The 16,482-nt window shown below is 37.5% G+C and overlaps 2 protein-coding genes across 14 annotated transcripts; one reads left to right on the forward strand and one right to left on the reverse strand.

Moving 5' to 3' along the window:
* The first annotated feature begins 2,455 nt into the window (after positions 1-2,455).
* On the forward strand, positions 2,456-7,656 carry LOC130713915 (adenylate kinase 4). The gene is made up of 6 exons (XM_057563745.1): positions 2,456-2,681; positions 5,691-5,836; positions 5,930-6,049; positions 6,211-6,378; positions 6,758-6,847; positions 7,366-7,656. The coding sequence occupies exons 1-6, from the start codon at positions 2,576-2,578 to the stop codon at positions 7,465-7,467; spliced, it is 732 nt and encodes a 243-aa protein (XP_057419728.1). The 5' UTR covers positions 2,456-2,575; the 3' UTR covers positions 7,468-7,656.
* Positions 7,657-10,888: 3,232 nt separating this feature from the next.
* Positions 10,889-14,805, reverse strand: LOC130716096 (cyclin-dependent kinase G-2-like). 13 transcript variants are annotated; one of them, XR_009011867.1, is made up of 9 exons: positions 13,178-14,756; positions 12,943-13,078; positions 12,750-12,838; positions 12,532-12,643; positions 12,336-12,439; positions 12,005-12,091; positions 11,890-11,922; positions 11,316-11,782; positions 10,889-11,226 (listed from the first exon to the last, which is right to left on the reverse strand). XR_009011867.1 is itself a non-coding variant. In XM_057566289.1 (5 exons), the coding sequence occupies exons 1-5, from the start codon at positions 14,350-14,352 to the stop codon at positions 12,341-12,343; spliced, it is 1,611 nt and encodes a 536-aa protein (XP_057422272.1). In that variant the 5' UTR covers positions 14,353-14,756; the 3' UTR covers positions 10,889-12,340. The 13 variants fall into 13 exon arrangements, 1 of the variants encoding a protein (XP_057422272.1); XR_009011866.1 differs by having other exon boundaries at positions 12,189-12,439; XR_009011865.1 differs by having other exon boundaries at positions 11,316-11,922.
* Between the last annotated feature and the right edge of the window lie 1,677 nt (positions 14,806-16,482).

Genomic DNA, 16,482 nt, shown 5'->3' on the forward strand with positions numbered 1-16,482 from the left:
GAGTTGTGTTGTTAAAGGTTCAAATGAATCAAATGTCAAAATTGTAGAACTAAAAAATAAATAAAAAGTAAATAACACAAACGATTGATATTAAAATATTAATTGAATATGAAATATTCAAGGTTGGTACGCAGAACAAAAAAGTATAACATGTATCAAGAATTGTGCCGGTAATGGCGGCAGTGACAGAGGCGATGGTGGCGACTCTGGTGGAGGCGGCGACAGTGGTTGTAGTGGCGGTTGTGACAATGGTGGAGGTAGTGGAGCTGGTGGTGGCGACAAGTTTGGTGGTGGATTAAATGTTTTCAAGTAACTTATATATCACAATTTTATCAGGTCTTATTCACATATGTAGGGTAGATAAAATAATCAATCATTTTTAATGTATAAGAGTAGATTGATGGATTAACCTATACAATACATTGTTAGTACCAAACAATGAATCTATAACATATTGCATAAATTCATACTATCAGACCTAATATGTCATACTAAACGACCCATAAATTGCTTTGATTCAGTTGCTTACATGACAATCGTGACTCGCAAAATGTAATGTATTTTTATTTTATTTTATTTAACTTGTTGTAGGAAAAATATATTATGTAAAAAATATAAAATAATAATAAAATCAGCTAGGAATAATTTTAAATATAAGTATATTTTTTTTGAAGCTAAAATTGGAAATGAAAGTTATGTATTTGATTCTTTCTAGCTGTAGCCTTTCTCGATCTGTTTTTATTTTCATGGTTTTGTGTTGAGCCGTGTGTGGCTCTAGTTTGTTTTTGTTTTTGTTTTGTTCCATACTCTACTTTTGTTATGTACTCTATGGCATTTTGCCTTAATATATATATTTGGTATTTCCAAAAAAAAGTAAAAAAATATTTTTAATAAATAAATATCACAAAATAAATGTAGAATAACAAATCTATATCTCAATAATACTTTCTTAACCATCTAAAATTGAGAGTTTTCACCATGTGTCCACATAAGATTTGAGAGTTTTTACATAAGAGGATTTTAAAAGCGTTTTCCTTGCAGGTATGTAAGTTTACTAGTCTCTTTACAAATAAGTTTGTACTAATTTACTAACAACTAACATTTGCTTGTAAAAAAAAATTGTTGGTAAATAAGCTAACATCTCTTGATTTATTGAGATGTTGTCGAGATCATCTTGACAAGGTCGACCCTAATGCACATATTAACCTACGCTAGTCTCAATGTTAAAAGTAAAAGCACAACCTACCATAATCATATAAACAAATCAAATATTTCAAGTTAGGAACGTCCCCACACACCCCAAGTAATATGATAATAATAAGATTTTTTTCGAGAATTCAATAAAGTTGAAGGTTTTTCATACCCATGTTAAGTAAACAGATAATTTTGACCTTCATGTGTCATGTCATTTTGTAGAATAAGTGACTTCTTTTACACAATAAATTGAAGGACACTAAAACTTTTTTGAGTTGTGATCTTCTCCTGCGGATTAACCTATAACAAATATAAAAAAGTTAATTGCACAATAAATTACTTAAACAACCTCTCACTTTCATTTAGGGTTGTCCATAATCGAATTGTGACCCACACAATTTGAAATTTCTTTTGCTATTGCGGGCATTTCTGGTCGGTCTACGAGTTCAGTGGTCCAAAAAAATCGGTTGATGGTGGTTTGGCGCGGTCGAGCTTGGATGGTGAGGTCCACAAAATCGAATCCGACCAAACCCTCACTTCTCTCTTACAATATATTATTGTGGCCAAGCCCATGTGCTTTGTGAGGGAAATTCTGTTGAAGAAATAAATCATTTCAGCTCATCTCTTAGTTTCTTCATGTTGCTGGGCGCTTCAAAAACCATTGAGCACAACAACCAAAATCCTCATGCAAGCTCACAGCTCATGCTTAGTCTCACCCAGACCATTTCTTCTTCTTTCTTCTTTCCTATCGATTGAAACCGTTGGAGGAGACAAGCTCTTAACTTTGTATTTGGATAGGGAGATCCTGGATCTAAATGGTTTTCTGTTTCTGTTTCTCAATCTAATCTCTTCTTATTTTCCCAAAAAATTATGGATCTAAACAATTATTCACCTGAGGTACTCGTGACCCGTATAAATTGAACGTGAACAACCCGTAGCCACTAAACGGATGGTGGCGCGCCTAGTGTTTTCTTAGTTTTCACTCGACAAAAATGACTATTTTATTCCCAAGTCGAACCGAAATCAATCGATGGACAACCCTACTCTCAGTTCGTCAGATTTGACTAGATGGTGGTTTGAGGAGTGCAATTTCCCTAATATTAAACGGTTGAAACTGAAACCCAACACTTATACCGAACGAAAACACTCACCTAACACTTATACCGAACGAAAGGGCAATAACGTCAAATGGAAAATTCCAAGACGACGACTTGAGTTTGAAGCGTTGTAGGGTCCGAAGCCCAACGTTGTTGAAAATACAACGTTGCCCTCTTCTCTTCTCTACATAATCCTCGTCCTGCTACGCGTGTTTCTGCTCTGAACCCAACAACCACCAACGCCATTAACAACCACTGCACCAACCGCATCACCGGAAACGGCAATGGCGAACTCGAACTTGGAAGATGTTCCCTCTGTGGATCTCATGACCGAGCTTCTCCGGCGGCTGAAGTGCTCTTCCAAGCCTGACAAGCGTCTCATCCTCATTGGTCGGTAATCCCATCTATCTATTTTCATTTCGGATTTTGTTAGTCATGTTTTCGTTTTTTGAACTCTCTGCCAATTCAGATCCGAAATTTGGAATAAGCATGTTTGAAATGTTCGATGCGTTCGGAATTTTTTGTTTTGTTTTGTTTGCTGGTTTGGAATGTTGATGCGGTTTTTTTTAGGGTTCCTTCCTCTATGGTTACACTAGGTGTTCAATTGTCTATGCTTTTTTGTATTTTGTGTTTTAGGGCTAACAATTTTGATTGTTGTTTTATTACGAGATTGCACTGAGAATTTTGAGTAGTGAGGGTGGAGATGCTGATACTGTAGTATGATTTGCTAGACTCTTTAGTTACTTGAGAAGAAATGGAACTGAATCTCTTTTTTTGGTTTGTTGTGTTATTTATGTGCACTTAGTTTTTTCTTCATCCTTTAAATCAGTATGTGATGGATGAATGTTTTTTGAATTTGTGAAATTTAAGAGCATATGGTTCCTACCTTATGCTTTGAAGTTATTGCCTGATGTTTTGAACCTCACGAGATGTGTCATCGAACAGTTTTTTATGGTGCTTATGAACTGATTAATACTTGTCATTTGAATATGATTCTCTATGTTGGTGAATCTACATGCATCCATCTCTTTTGTTGGAAAGACATTTACAAGGATGTATTCTGTGGTGGTTTTTGTTGTATTATGATTTATATATAATTTGTACGGATTTTATTTTCTCATATTAATTTGCTTAAATAGGTATGTTATAGTCTATAAATTGTTATCACCATTTGTATTTGGAATTCAGAAATAAATTTCATATTTGTTTTTCTCTCTTTTCAAGTTGGTATCAAATAGCTCGGCTTTCACATCTAAAACCCTAGCCACCTTCATTGCGCCCAGCCTTAGGTTGATTTCATTACGACTCGCGTATGGTTTTGCACCATCCATCTGTATTGATTTCTGCGTGCGACTCAGTGTTGTCTAATATCGGCCATGGTAGCACCATGGCGGAATTCCAGCCAGCCAACTTGGCCGGTATCCTGCCATCGGCCATCATTATTTGTCAATATGGCGGGTTTTTGGCTTTCTGCCATTATCTAAACTTGGTACAACTGCGACTGCTACTGCCTACTTCCTGTCCTTTGAGATTGCCTGGAAGAGACTTGTGGCGTCCCATACTGAATCATCCCCTCTAGACCAGCCCTTTCCAGTAGTGCCATCATCGGAATTATTTCCACATGCTTCCACGCACAGTTTTCATCTCTGGCGTGTGTAACTCATACGCTACCATGCCGACATCCACTCGCAATACCGCTACCCCAAAGTTTGTTGTCAGAACCTCTTCGTCCTGTTTTAGGGGTAGATTGTTCCACCATCTTTGTGTATTTTGGCTGCTGTTAGAAGCCTTAGATCAGTCCTTTTTGGTTGAAAGGGGGAAAGTAATAGCTAAAAATAGGGCAACAAAGAGCCAAGTGCGAATCAACCAACGAAGGTCTCTAACCATGACTGGTAAAAAAATCTAGCCTCTTACTCTTTAGTGCTTGTAGTGCTGAAGGTCTCTAGATTATTTACTCTGGTGCTATTGATCGCACGACACTCGTTCTCATATTTTCCATCTAAACACTTTAACCATTAAACACCACATCAATGTAGCCAATGGATCCAATATCTCAATTATGATGTGATAGCATTCAACTCCATCATTCTCTACACTTTAATAATGTGCAGGGTCATTTTTCCACTCTCATTGTGTCTTTGATGATCTTTCCGCGAGGAAGGCGATTGGAGTTCCTGAGGAACAAAGCGGGTTATACTATTGCAACATGAGAAAGAAAGGGCAGTGCAAGATAGACGTTTTTCACTTTCAGTCACTGGACAAGTCCAAAGTCTTTGACATCGTTCCAAGTTCCAACTCCCAAATATGGCTTCAACATAAGCAGTCATCTTTGGCATCCTCCATTTAATTCCCTTAAATCTTTGATTCCTTTTTTGTTCACAAAGGTTTCTTGTGAGTCCTTTCATTGTGATGTATGTCAGTTTGACAAACATCCACCTTTTTTCATTTAAGTTCTGTGCCTTTTGATCTTATCCACTCTGATGTGTAGGGACCTGCTTCTACATCTTAAGTCTCTGGTGCGAAGTGATTTATTTCCTTTATTGATGACTGTACTCGGGCTACCTGGGTATTCTTTATGGAATATAAGTCTGAGGTGTTTCAATTGTTTATTAATTTCTTCCGTATGATTCAAACATGATTTGTGTTCATGAGTTCACATGTGTTGACACTCCACAACAAAATGGGAGTGCAGATTTGTACAGATTTTATTTCCTTCTATTTATTCCCTTAATTAGGAATGTTATTCTCTATATATTGTAATCACCAATTATATTTTGAATTAAATTAATAAAATTCTGATTACTTTTCTCTCTTTTCAAGTGTTCTGTTTCTATTTGGTTCCAATCAAGTACTGTTGATTCCATCTATGTGACTTTTTAACCGCTTTGTTATCATTAAGAACTGTAGTTTAGGTCAAAGCAGATGCTTTCTTATTGTGATGCATATTTTATTTGTTAGAAAAAATTTCCTCTCTTCCAGCACAATTAAGTTGCTTCATTGACCTTTCAATTTGAATCCAAAATTGAAAGATTTTCATTCTTATAATTTGATTGTAAATGGAAAGTTTCTTCTAGTATGGATCCTTCCTTTTTATGATGTTACTCTTTTAAAGAAACTGTGAAACACAACACTACATGTCTTCCCTAAACCTTCAAATCGAACCAGTATTCTGTGATGTGCTAAATGGTGAGTAGCTCTTAGGTTTATATTGTTCCTTTGTAAAGCACACAGACTGCCATTTTAATTAAATATTTTATGATGTCATGTATGCGTTTTTGTAGTTTTCATGTAGGGTTATTGGTTAAGATATTTAACATTTATCTTTAACAATTGGCCAATATATATTTGAAAAATATTCAGAAATCCAAGTAGATTATAACTTGAAAAATGTTAATGCAGGCCCACCTGGATCTGGAAAAGGCACCCAGTCTCCAATCATAAAGGACGAGTACTGCTTATGCCACTTAGCTACTGGTGATATGTTAAGAGCAGCTGTAGCAGCTAAAACCCCTCTTGGCATTAAGGCTAAAGAAGCTATGGAAAAGGTGAGGTCTTTTTACATACTTACAGAGAGTTTATTGTTTTACTGTATACTTCCATAAAAAAATTGCTAATGTAATTATGTTATGATTTTCCAGGGAGAACTTGTTTCTGATGACTTAGTTGTTGGCATTATAGATGAAGCAATGAAGAAGCCATCTTGTCAGAAAGGTTTCATTCTAGATGGTTTTCCTAGAACTGTGGTCCAAGCTCAGAAGGTATTTACATTCTTTGACAGCTGTGCTACTCAGCGAGCTTCGTTTTTTAAATATTGGGATTGTGTGTGTATGTCTGCATGAAAACAGAATTACCTGATTGTGTCATTGTTTTTTGCCGCTGTTCTTCCACTGCTATGAACTTGCCTTTTCTTTCTTTGCAGCTTGATGAGATGCTGGGAAAACAGGGACTTAAAGTTGATAAGGTGCTCAATTTTGCGATTGATGATGCAATCCTTGAGGAGAGAATTACTGGTCGCTGGATACATCCATCCAGTGGAAGAACCTACCATACAAAATTTGCTCCTCCTAAGGCCCCTGGCGTTGATGATGTAAGTCTGCATCTTTATTTTAAACCCTGCCAAATGTTAGTTGCCTAAGCATGAGCTTTATTTATAGGGATGAGGTTTCTTTAAAAGCTTTAGGTGTCATTATGACTTGAATTTTAATGCTGAGTATAATGAGGCGCCACACTTTATCAAAATATTTTATTGGGAAATGAATTTGGTTTTGAGGGCACTGCTGCTTTTAGTTGCTGGCCGTACCCACAGTTACTACAAATTTGTTTATTTCCTTCCTTTTTGTGGGTTGGGTTAATAGAAAGTTCAGGGCAAATGTATGTTGTCCCATTTTCAAGGACAGGCCACGCTATTTAAGCTTAGGAAGCACTGGCCTTGTTCCCACTTTCATTGTCAATCTTGTTTTCCTCAGGTTAGTGGTGAACCTCTGATCCAGCGCAAGGATGACACTGCAGCTGTTCTTAAGTCAAGACTGGAGGCATTTCATAAGCAAACTGAACCGGTATGTTCTGAATCCTTTTTTTAAACTCAAGTAAGTGTTTGGATTGAACTCAATTTTCATTGGAAAAAATCACTTTTGGATGGGTTATATAGATGTTTGGAAATCATCAGAATTATTTTAGCCTCAATCAATTTTGTGGGAAAGCTAGAGAGAGTTGCTTTTACGGTGGACATAAGCATTTGTCGAATTTCACAATTCTACCTTACAAAAATCATTGTTCTCATAAATGTATCTAAGCATAAACCACTGCATCTTTAAATCACTATTACAATAATCAATTTAAACAAATTCTATTCAAAGTCAATTATGACAAGCTGATACAAACACGCTGAAACTTTGATGGTGTCCTGTAGCTGTCAGAAAATTTCTATTTGTCTATGTCCCTTGATAACGTTATGCAATAGATTATGCTTTATGGATAGTTGATTCGAATTATCTCCTATTTATCTGGCTTTTTAGAATATTTCTTGCTACTTCCTTTTATGGTCTCCAATGAAATTTATGCATTGAACATGCAGGTTATTGATTACTATTCAAAGCAGAGTTTGGTTGCTAATCTTCATGCTGAGAAGCCTCCCAAAGAGGTGACAGTTGAAGTCGAGAAAGTGTTGTCTCAATAGAGTTCCCTGTTGGGCACTCAAGCTCAAACTGCATTTTTTATACAGGAAAACTTAGTTTGTCACATTGTGTTTCAAATTCAATACATTCTGAAATGCGCTTACTTTTTAGCTTTACTGCAAACGCCGGCTGTTCTCAAACTCAAATTTGAAGAGTTACTTTGATGAAATAAAAAGGTCAAATTTGGATTATGTGGTGTTTTTTTACCCTTGGAGGAAGAGTTTGGCAGAACTCTAGCGGCTGAAAAATGCCGGCCGGACACGTAAGTTAGTAGTCCCTCGAGCTCATGGCCCAAATGAGGACTAGAACCAACTATTTCTCTAATTGTGGGTATCACAACCCAATTTACTTCGTTTTAGAGTCTAAAACTAAATGTCGCTCGTTTTGGAGTGAGTGATCTGAAATTTTACCATTTCTTTGTCATATCTCTGGGTTTAGTTTTTCACTTTTACACTGTTTTGCTACATGATATGGCAAACACTATTGTTCTTGCAAAACTAAGACAATAGTTGGTGACTTGGTGGAGGCAACAGTGCACACGTTCACAACCGTTTTTGTTTACTGCCCTTTGATAACAAAACAGTTTGATTGTAAGGTGCATTTTTTTGTTCAATAATTGTAAGGTGCATTTTTTTGTTCAATAATTGTAAGGTGCATGCATACCATTAGGGGTGAGCATCGGGTGGGTCGGATTGGGTTTGGGTGAACAGTAATGGGTTTGCGCGGGTTTGAATCTCCATTTCCCTGAACCGATTCCGACCGTGATCATGATCGGTTATGTCGGGTTCGGGTGGCGCGGGTTAGAGGGCGGTTCGGGTAGGTTGGAACGGGTGGTTAACCTGGGGTTAGAGGGCGGTTCGGGTGGTTCAGGTGAGGCCAGTTGTGATGAATATTTGGGGTTGATAAAAGGTGGATGAGAGTAGGTTTTAGTGGTGGCGGTGGCCGCGACCACTTGGGCTTAGGAAGAAGGTGAAATGGTGAATCAAGCTAGGGTTTTTAGAATTAGGGTTAATAATAATGCATTATAGTTGAGATCAAGTTTTTTTTTGTTTACTGGGTGATCTGTTATTGCTTGGGTTGTGAATATTGGGCCTTAATCAAACAAAAAAGGAGCATATAGTATAAATACTTCAACTTCTAACAAAAAAAAAACACTTCGGGTTGGGCCGGGTTCTGAGGGATTTTATTTTCCCATCTGGGTCTGGCCGTTTATACCCGCGTAGACCCACTTTTCCTACCCGCGGGTTTTGTCATTTGACTCGGTCTGCCTGAATTCTTTTTTTTTTGGCTCGGTTTTGTTCGGCCCGGGTCGAATTGGGCCCGTTGCTCAGCCCTACATACCATGAAGTTCAAGAGGTGTCGTGGGCCATGGATGTTGTTTTCAACCCCATTGCAACCGCATTTTAGGATCACTATCTAATTTTTCTTCTGCAGTAAAAAAGAGAATATGATGACTTACATATGCAACCATAGGAAAAATATGATAAATGGACAGTTTTGAAGAAGTGGATAGACGAGAAATTGACAATATCGTCATGGAAGTTTTCCCTTGGTTCTCCTCATTCATCTTCCTCTTGGCTCCCCCCCCCCCCTCTTCCTCCTCCTCTTCCTTCCTTCCTTTGGTGGTAAGATGGAGTTTCTCTCTTCTTCCCCTGAACTCTTCACCTTCCATTCCATTCCCTTTGTCATATATTGGAGGTTTTCTGCATCTATTTGTTTCATGAACCAAATCTAAAAGGGTAAGAGAAATAATAATATTACACAATCACCTTTGCAAGTCAACATAATTTTCTTTCAACTCTACAAGAGTTCAATTGTGTTTTACGATCAAGTTCTGACGATATTGGTTGTTCTTTATTATTTAGACTGGTAACTCATTTTATCAAGTGCTGCTGCTGCTACGTAATACATACTTTTTTTGAAACTAAGAACATACTTATTTTGGACTTTAGCGGAATTTCTAACCCTCACCGAATTGTACCCTTCCATCAGAATCCATCTAACTGCAACTTACTTCTGCTATGCAACTCTAGTTCCTCTCAAATTTGTTAGATTTCTTGAATATAAAACTGGATTAAGGTTAAATCCCCATTGGTTACTAGTGGTAATCATAATTTTGAAATTAAAAAAATTCAATAGATACAAGGGTATATATAGGATAAAAATTGGAAAAGAGTAATAAATATTTCAAAAATATAACGTAGGATTTTATATCAAGAGACATCAAAAAAATTCTCAAGGGTTTTATAATTACGAACTGAGAAGTAGCAAGTGTTTTAGTGATTGCTCAATTTAAAAAAAAAAAATTAATTACACGCCTCAGGTATGAAAGAATACACTTCTTGAAAATTACACCGGAACACCCCCACCTAGTAAACCCACCATTGGGAATACGAAGGTGGGAAGAATGCTGAATTGCTGATTTTGCCGGATTGATCCACCCTTCATTAATATCTAATCTCTCTTTCTTACTGTTTTTTTTCCTCAATTTGAATTTATTCTCTCAAGTCCTGAACAATTTTCCTTATTCTATACGAAAGTTTGGGTCCAGTGATGCAATTGAGAATTAGTAATTCACTATCATCTTGGTGAGCACCACGGTGTGGACAACAATGCCTTGCCTCTATCTGGGATTAGTAGCCATCCCCAACCATGCAACAAGGGTTATATATTAATTAAGAATTGAAGATGATAGAAACATGTAAGAGTCAGAAATCAAGAGAGTAATTATTTTTAAGATCCAATGAAATTAAAATTGTATGATTGCCCATAACGAAAAAGTTGTGTCCAAAGAAAAAAATGCTGAGGACGACTTCATAAAATCAAATGAGAGCATATTTTAGAAAACCCCGACAGTAATTAAAAACATTTATTGGACCCGTTTCTTTATTAAAGTATATATTGCCACTTGTTTCTTAACAGTATTATATATACTGTTTCTTAACAGTATTATTTCACTTGTTTGTTAGTTTTTTTCATACATTATCCTCTTCTGATGGTATTCAACCATGCGATGAAACAAGTTACTTCTTAGTTTTAAGAAATAAACTATCATGAAAAGTACTTTCTTATGACCCAGTGGCCAGTGCTAAAACAAATAACTTTCGAACATAATAAGTAAAAAATAAGGTCTTTCACTCTCCCACTCATTTTCACTTGTCTGATATTCAAGTACAATGAGCTCAATCTGTGACTTCTCTGAAGGACATTAAAAAAGAATGGGTTCGTTTAAAACCAAAACCTAGGCTCCACAGAACAACTTCACATTTGAAGTGATTATAGCATCGTAGTTGATTTTGGAAAGTGAAATGCAAAAAGCCAAAAACAGATTAATATTTCCATAATCTTGGGCATCTGAAAGTACCTAGTCGAAACTCAAACCTAGACATGCACTCAAATAAGAACATGTTTGGTTTCCAACTATTAGCAAATGCACTGCCCTCACATTTTATAATGGAAAAACACTCTAAAAATATTTCTATTTATATAAATAAAATATTAAGGACTACACCTTTTAAGGACGACGAGTTAAGTTTACCAGTATATGGCATCAACAACAGAACAAATCCAGAAACCTCTCTGCCACCAATCAGCTATCCTAACATGGTGGATTTGAGCTAAGATCCAGCTGTGGATGTTGATGTCAAATACTTCACATGTATGTCGTATCTATAAATCAACAGAAGAGAACTTCGATATGGCTTCACCAGCCTCAACAAGATCCATTCAGTAACTAAAGTGATATAAAAGACCATCAAACACTGAAATTTCAAAACAAAAAAAGAAGCTAAATCCCACTGATAACATGGCTACTCAAGTTGAATTTAGTCAAATTACTGACAACACCCACCAATGGCAGTGAAGGCACAAAGTGAATTTGAGCATTAATATCACTTCAGCACCCTTGTTGGCGGACATCGCCATGCTTGTCAGACATCTGCCCGCTCCACAAGCATGCCATCATGGTATCAATCACTTCCTTGTACACAATTCTCCGGCATGCAGAACTCATAAACCAATTTAGTAAGGGATGAGGGGGGGGGGGGGGGAGCATAGCAGGAAGTAAAGGAAGAACATAGAACTATGGGGAGGGGGGAGGGAGAGCATAGCAGGGAGTAGACGAAAAACATGAAACTACATCTTTTTTCAAATACTATCATTTAATTTTAAGGACCAACTTCAAATTCAGAAATTGACATCAATACCTGTTGACCAAGTCAAATGGAAAATTTCCTGGTACTGACTTATTTTATTACATATATCCAACAGCTACCAATGCTGGGCGAATCAATTCACCTCAACTCTTAGGAGCATTTCCTGGTTTAAAAATTAAGTGCAGGACAATAATAATAACTCGAAGGCCCAAATTAGACAGCACAGCCAAAAGAAAAATTAAAAATAGATAGCACGGGATAAGAGAATACCATCGCCAAAACTCATCATTTATTTGAGACATCCTGAAATATATGTACAAATTTTTTAATGGAAGAGGGGTACATGAAACTTCAGCAAGGAAAAGAAAAACAAGTAATGTCATACCTTCATTGCTCATCCCATACATCAATCGGCCGCTTCTAATTTAATCATAATCATAAACAAATGCCTAATGAAGTTCATTACCCTATCCTGTGAAATTACATCATTCTTAGTACTTAAAGATTAAGAGCATGTTAGGTTCTGGGTTCAAACGGCAATGGAGGTGCAATGCCTCATTTACATATACCTCGCTGGATTGAGAGATCCCAAGTTCTGGGGTATGTGAACAGGAATTCATGCCCAAATCCAAAGAGGTACTAACTTGGGTAAGACAAATTTGGAAAACAATGGAAATATCATTGTTCTTGGTATTTCATCCATCCAACAGAAGTACCTGTCCTAGCAGTTCCAAGAAGGAAAAATAATCTTGAAATCAGCTTTGGGAAGTGGGGCTTCACGGAACCAATCATGAAGAAGTGCTTCTTCTGCAGTTATCCTCTACAAGAAAAGAAAGAAAAATTCTATGAGTTACATTATATAATTTTCTATTCCCAAAAAAACTAATCAGAATTTCTATGAACAACATTTACCTCTTCAGGGTTGTAAGTTAGAAGCTTCGACAACAGGTCAAATCCCAATTCAGATAAAACTGGTGAACCAGTGAAAGATTTTGCTGGAAATTTCTTCCTTAGCAAATTATATCTGAAATATCAATAACTTCTAGTTAGAGTTTACAGAGCATAAAAATAGTATTATACATAATCATCGATATCGATATTAAAAATGAAAAGAGAGGAGCCAAACTTACGGTTGCTTAACAAAATTTGCTTTATAGCCAGGTAATTTGGATAATCCTGGCCAACTTTTCTCATTTGGTGTTCCCATAGTTCGAAAAATCTGTAAACAATGGACGAAGTTATAAGTTTTAATAGGGTGAAGAGTTCCTATACTCAGATAGATGATGTGCAAAAATAACATGAAAGTAAGACCAGTAACAATACCTTATCAAGTTGTTCAATTTCAGTTTTACCCTTGAATAGAGCCTCCTTAGCAACTAATTCAGCCATTATACAACCCACTGACCACATGTCAATTGCTGTCGAGTATTCTTTGGCACCTAACAGAAGTTCAGGAGCTCTGCATACACAACCCAAAAACCATGCATGAGCTCATCACATAATTATATATAACTTCAAATTACAAAATAAATATATCGATAGTTGTAATACTACTCACCTATACCATAGTGTAACCACAACAGGAGTATATGGCTTCAGTGGGCTTCCATACTGCCTCGACAACCCCATGTCACAAATTTTCAGCCTCCCTTCGCAGTTCAGCAGAATGTTTGATGTCTTCAAATCCCTATGGAGAACCCAATTATCATGGAGATACTTGACACCTTCCAGAAGTTGCTGCATCAAGGATTTTATTTCACCTATACTAAAAGGTTGCTTCCTTACCTCCATGACTCCTTTGAGATCATACTCCATGTGCTCCATTACCATAAAAGTACCATCATAATCATCCACAACTACTTCTTTAACATCTACAATGGAGGGATGGTTGCAAGACAAGAGAATATTAATTTCCCTCAAGGAAGACATTGGAAAGCCATCCCTGTGAATGTTCATCTTCACCTTCTTCAATGCTACTATTTCTCCAGTCTTCTTATCCCTAGCTTTATAGACAACACCATAAGTACCTTCATTGATTTTCTTAATCATCTCAAACTCACACACACTCCTGCAACTCTGAAGCATGTTAATATTTCTCTGCCCATGTATTAAACCACCATCTTCATGAGAATCAGACGGAGAATCACTTACGTCACTTCGTTCCTCAACATCATCGTCCATGGAGTCATCATCAAGGAACCCCTTTTCAGAGTCTGTATCAGCAGGAGAATGCCCCAAATCACGATCTCCATCACTATGATCTCTTCCACAGCTTCCTGTTGATCTAGTGATTGTGCTCTCTGAACTTCCTCTTTGGAATTCATCAATTTCAGGGCCCGATCTTCCTTGACCTTTCTTATGTTTCCGATCAACGCCCATCGGTGAAAGTCCATCATCACAAGCCCATCTTGACATTTTGATGTTCCATCCTTCCATACCACTTCCTTCATCCACATCCTGGTTCAAGGAATTTGGTGAAGATGCACTCAAAACACCCTCATTGCTTCCTGCTTCCTTCTCCGCCATGTCCCACACAATCGGAGAAATCTTCCTCCTCTTCTCCGGAGGGGGTAAAACTTCACCCCCATCCCTGTGTTGAACAAAGATCTCACCTTCCTCACGCTCCTCTTTTCCACCACCCAATTCGACATTCTTATTCGAATCGAATTCCTTGACGGAACTAACTTGGTAAGATTCCCTCCTTCGCAGAACACTTTTTCGCCCTGCCGCCATTGGATTGACAAGCACAAGTCCTCTCAAATCAATAATCAAAGATCGAAGAAATTCCCAAATTTGAAACCCTAATTCTCAAGGATTCGATTTTTCAACAATTCATACAACTAATCAACAATCGGAACAAACAAAACTGAAAACAGAATCAATAATTGTTTCTTTTGAATACAATCGATAGCGAGATGAATGAATTTGGGAAAAAAGTAAAAAAGATGAAAAGAACCGAAAAAGAAATCAACAAACAAGGATGAGAGGAGAAACAAAACTGTAGATGGTGGACTTCGCCGCGATAGATTTCAGAGGTTTCGGATGGCCTTACCGGCAACACAGAAACCGAAGGCGCAGAGTAGAAGAAAAGCTGAGTCTTCGTTAACGCGTTTTGTATGATTGATTTCAGAATGAAAACCTAGCCGACATTTATATATTGGAAATTTGGAATGGATTGGATGGACCTCACGCGTTTAAACCTGATTTTTTATTTATTTTATAATACGCTTAAATCTAAATCAAATAGTTGTATTATACGTTTGTTTTTTTTATACCAAAATACACCCGCCGACTTCTCCTCAAATAAAAAAAATATCAAACTAATTATATAGTACTTTATTATAATTTGAAATCTTAGATAGAGAGTTTAACATGAAAGATTTAGGAGCTGCTAAAAAGATTTTTGGGATGGAAACGGCCAGTTTGGGCTCTAATCCAAATGAGGAGGAGGGATCCACACTTCCCAAGTCACGTGCTGTAAGGGAAGAAAGCTTATCTTCTACTTCTGCAGAAACTTTGGGGGGAGAAACGACTTCTATCCAGAAACTTCATCAAGAAATAGACGATTCCATCTCATCTAATGCTACAATTTGCTGCTCCAAGGAAAGTACGAGGAAGAATAAGAAGCACCGGGCACGCTTACTCCAACATGCTCTTTCACTTTCCCTCTCTGATTCAGGAATCACCAACTGCAACAGAATGTTCTGGGAAATGTGCAAAGAAAATGAGGCACTTAGGCTATGGGCCTTAGGAAGAGAGTTAGGTGTAACTCACCAAGGGGATGAAACTTTGATGGTTGACAAATTTTTGGAGCTGGAAAGAAGGGACGCAACATATATGGTATGGGTCAGCAAGAGGTGAATCCATGATTATCTTAAGCTACAATGCCAGAGGCTTGGGATACCAAGCAAAGAGGAGGGTGGTTAGGGAGCTCATTTGTAAGGAGAAGGTCGAATTTGCTTGCTTTCAAGAAACAAAGCTCGAAGCCATCAACACTAGGCTTTGCTTGTCCCTGTGGGGCGATAGCGAGTTCGGTTGAGTTTTCTTGCCAGCTCTCAACAGAGGTGGAAGTTTGCTCTGTATTTGGAGCATGGATTCTTTTGACCTGATCAACTGCGTCTATGGCAGGAATTTTTTGTGTGTGAGGGAGATGTCGGCGGAAGGTGAACTGATCATTACAAACTTCTACGACTCCAATTTTTTGGCAGAAAAAAGAACCCAGTGGAGTGATCTTCTTGCTCAAAAATCATCCAGCAGCACCCTTAGGTGGTGTACCTTTGGAGACTTCAATTCGGTACGCTCTCCGGAAGAAAGAAGAGGTATCAATTCTAACTCAGTTGGTTACCATAGAGATATGGAAGAATTTAATCTGTTTATTAGGATTGTTTGATATTCCTACGAGTGGAAAACGTTTTACTTGGTTTAGGCCAAATGGCCAAGCAGTGAGTCGTTTGGATAGAGCTTTAATGTCAAGTGAATGGTTGGGAACTTGGCCTCATAGTAGACAACATGTCTTTCGTAGGGACGTCTCAGACCATTGTCCTGTGATTCTTAGCTCTTCTTCTGTGAATTGGGGCCCAAAACCCGGGGTTCTAAACTGCTGCCTACCAGACTCAAGGTTCAAAGCTTTTGTGGAAGAAGAATGGGCTAAACTCCATTTTCAAGGTTGGGGCGCTTTTGTTCTAAAAGAGAAATTCAAGGCTCTAAAGTCATCTCTAAAGCAATGGAATCGTGATGTGTTTGGGGATGTGAACAAGAAGAAGTCATAAATTGTATCTATGATGGAAGAACTAGACAAGAAGGTGGAGGATAGACACTTGAATGAAGAAGAATATAATACTAGAAAACTCCTTCAAGCTGAGT

The sequence above is a fragment of the Lotus japonicus genome, chromosome 4 (genome assembly GCF_012489685.1).
Source record: "Lotus japonicus ecotype B-129 chromosome 4, LjGifu_v1.2".
Taxonomy (NCBI): Eukaryota; Viridiplantae; Streptophyta; class Magnoliopsida; order Fabales; family Fabaceae; genus Lotus; species Lotus japonicus.

Excerpts from the sequence above, each read along its gene's own strand:
- LOC130713915 (XM_057563745.1), top strand. The coding sequence starts at position 2,576 with ATGGCGAACTCGAACTTGGAAGATGTTCCCTCTGTGGATCTCATGACC. Across the intron at positions 6,050-6,210 it reads CTGTGGTCCAAGCTCAGAAG|CTTGATGAGATGCTGGGAAA; the intron begins GTATTTACATTC and ends CTTTCTTTGCAG. Across the intron at positions 6,848-7,365 it reads TTCATAAGCAAACTGAACCG|GTTATTGATTACTATTCAAA; the intron begins GTATGTTCTGAA and ends TTGAACATGCAG.
- LOC130716096 (XM_057566289.1), bottom strand. The coding sequence starts at position 14,352 with ATGGCGGCAGGGCGAAAAAGTGTTCTGCGAAGGAGGGAATCTTACCAA. Across the intron at positions 12,839-12,942 it reads AAATTGAACAACTTGATAAG|ATTTTTCGAACTATGGGAAC; the intron begins GTATTGTTACTG and ends CATTGTTTACAG. Across the intron at positions 12,440-12,531 it reads TAACTTACAACCCTGAAGAG|AGGATAACTGCAGAAGAAGC; the intron begins GTAAATGTTGTT and ends CTTTTCTTGTAG.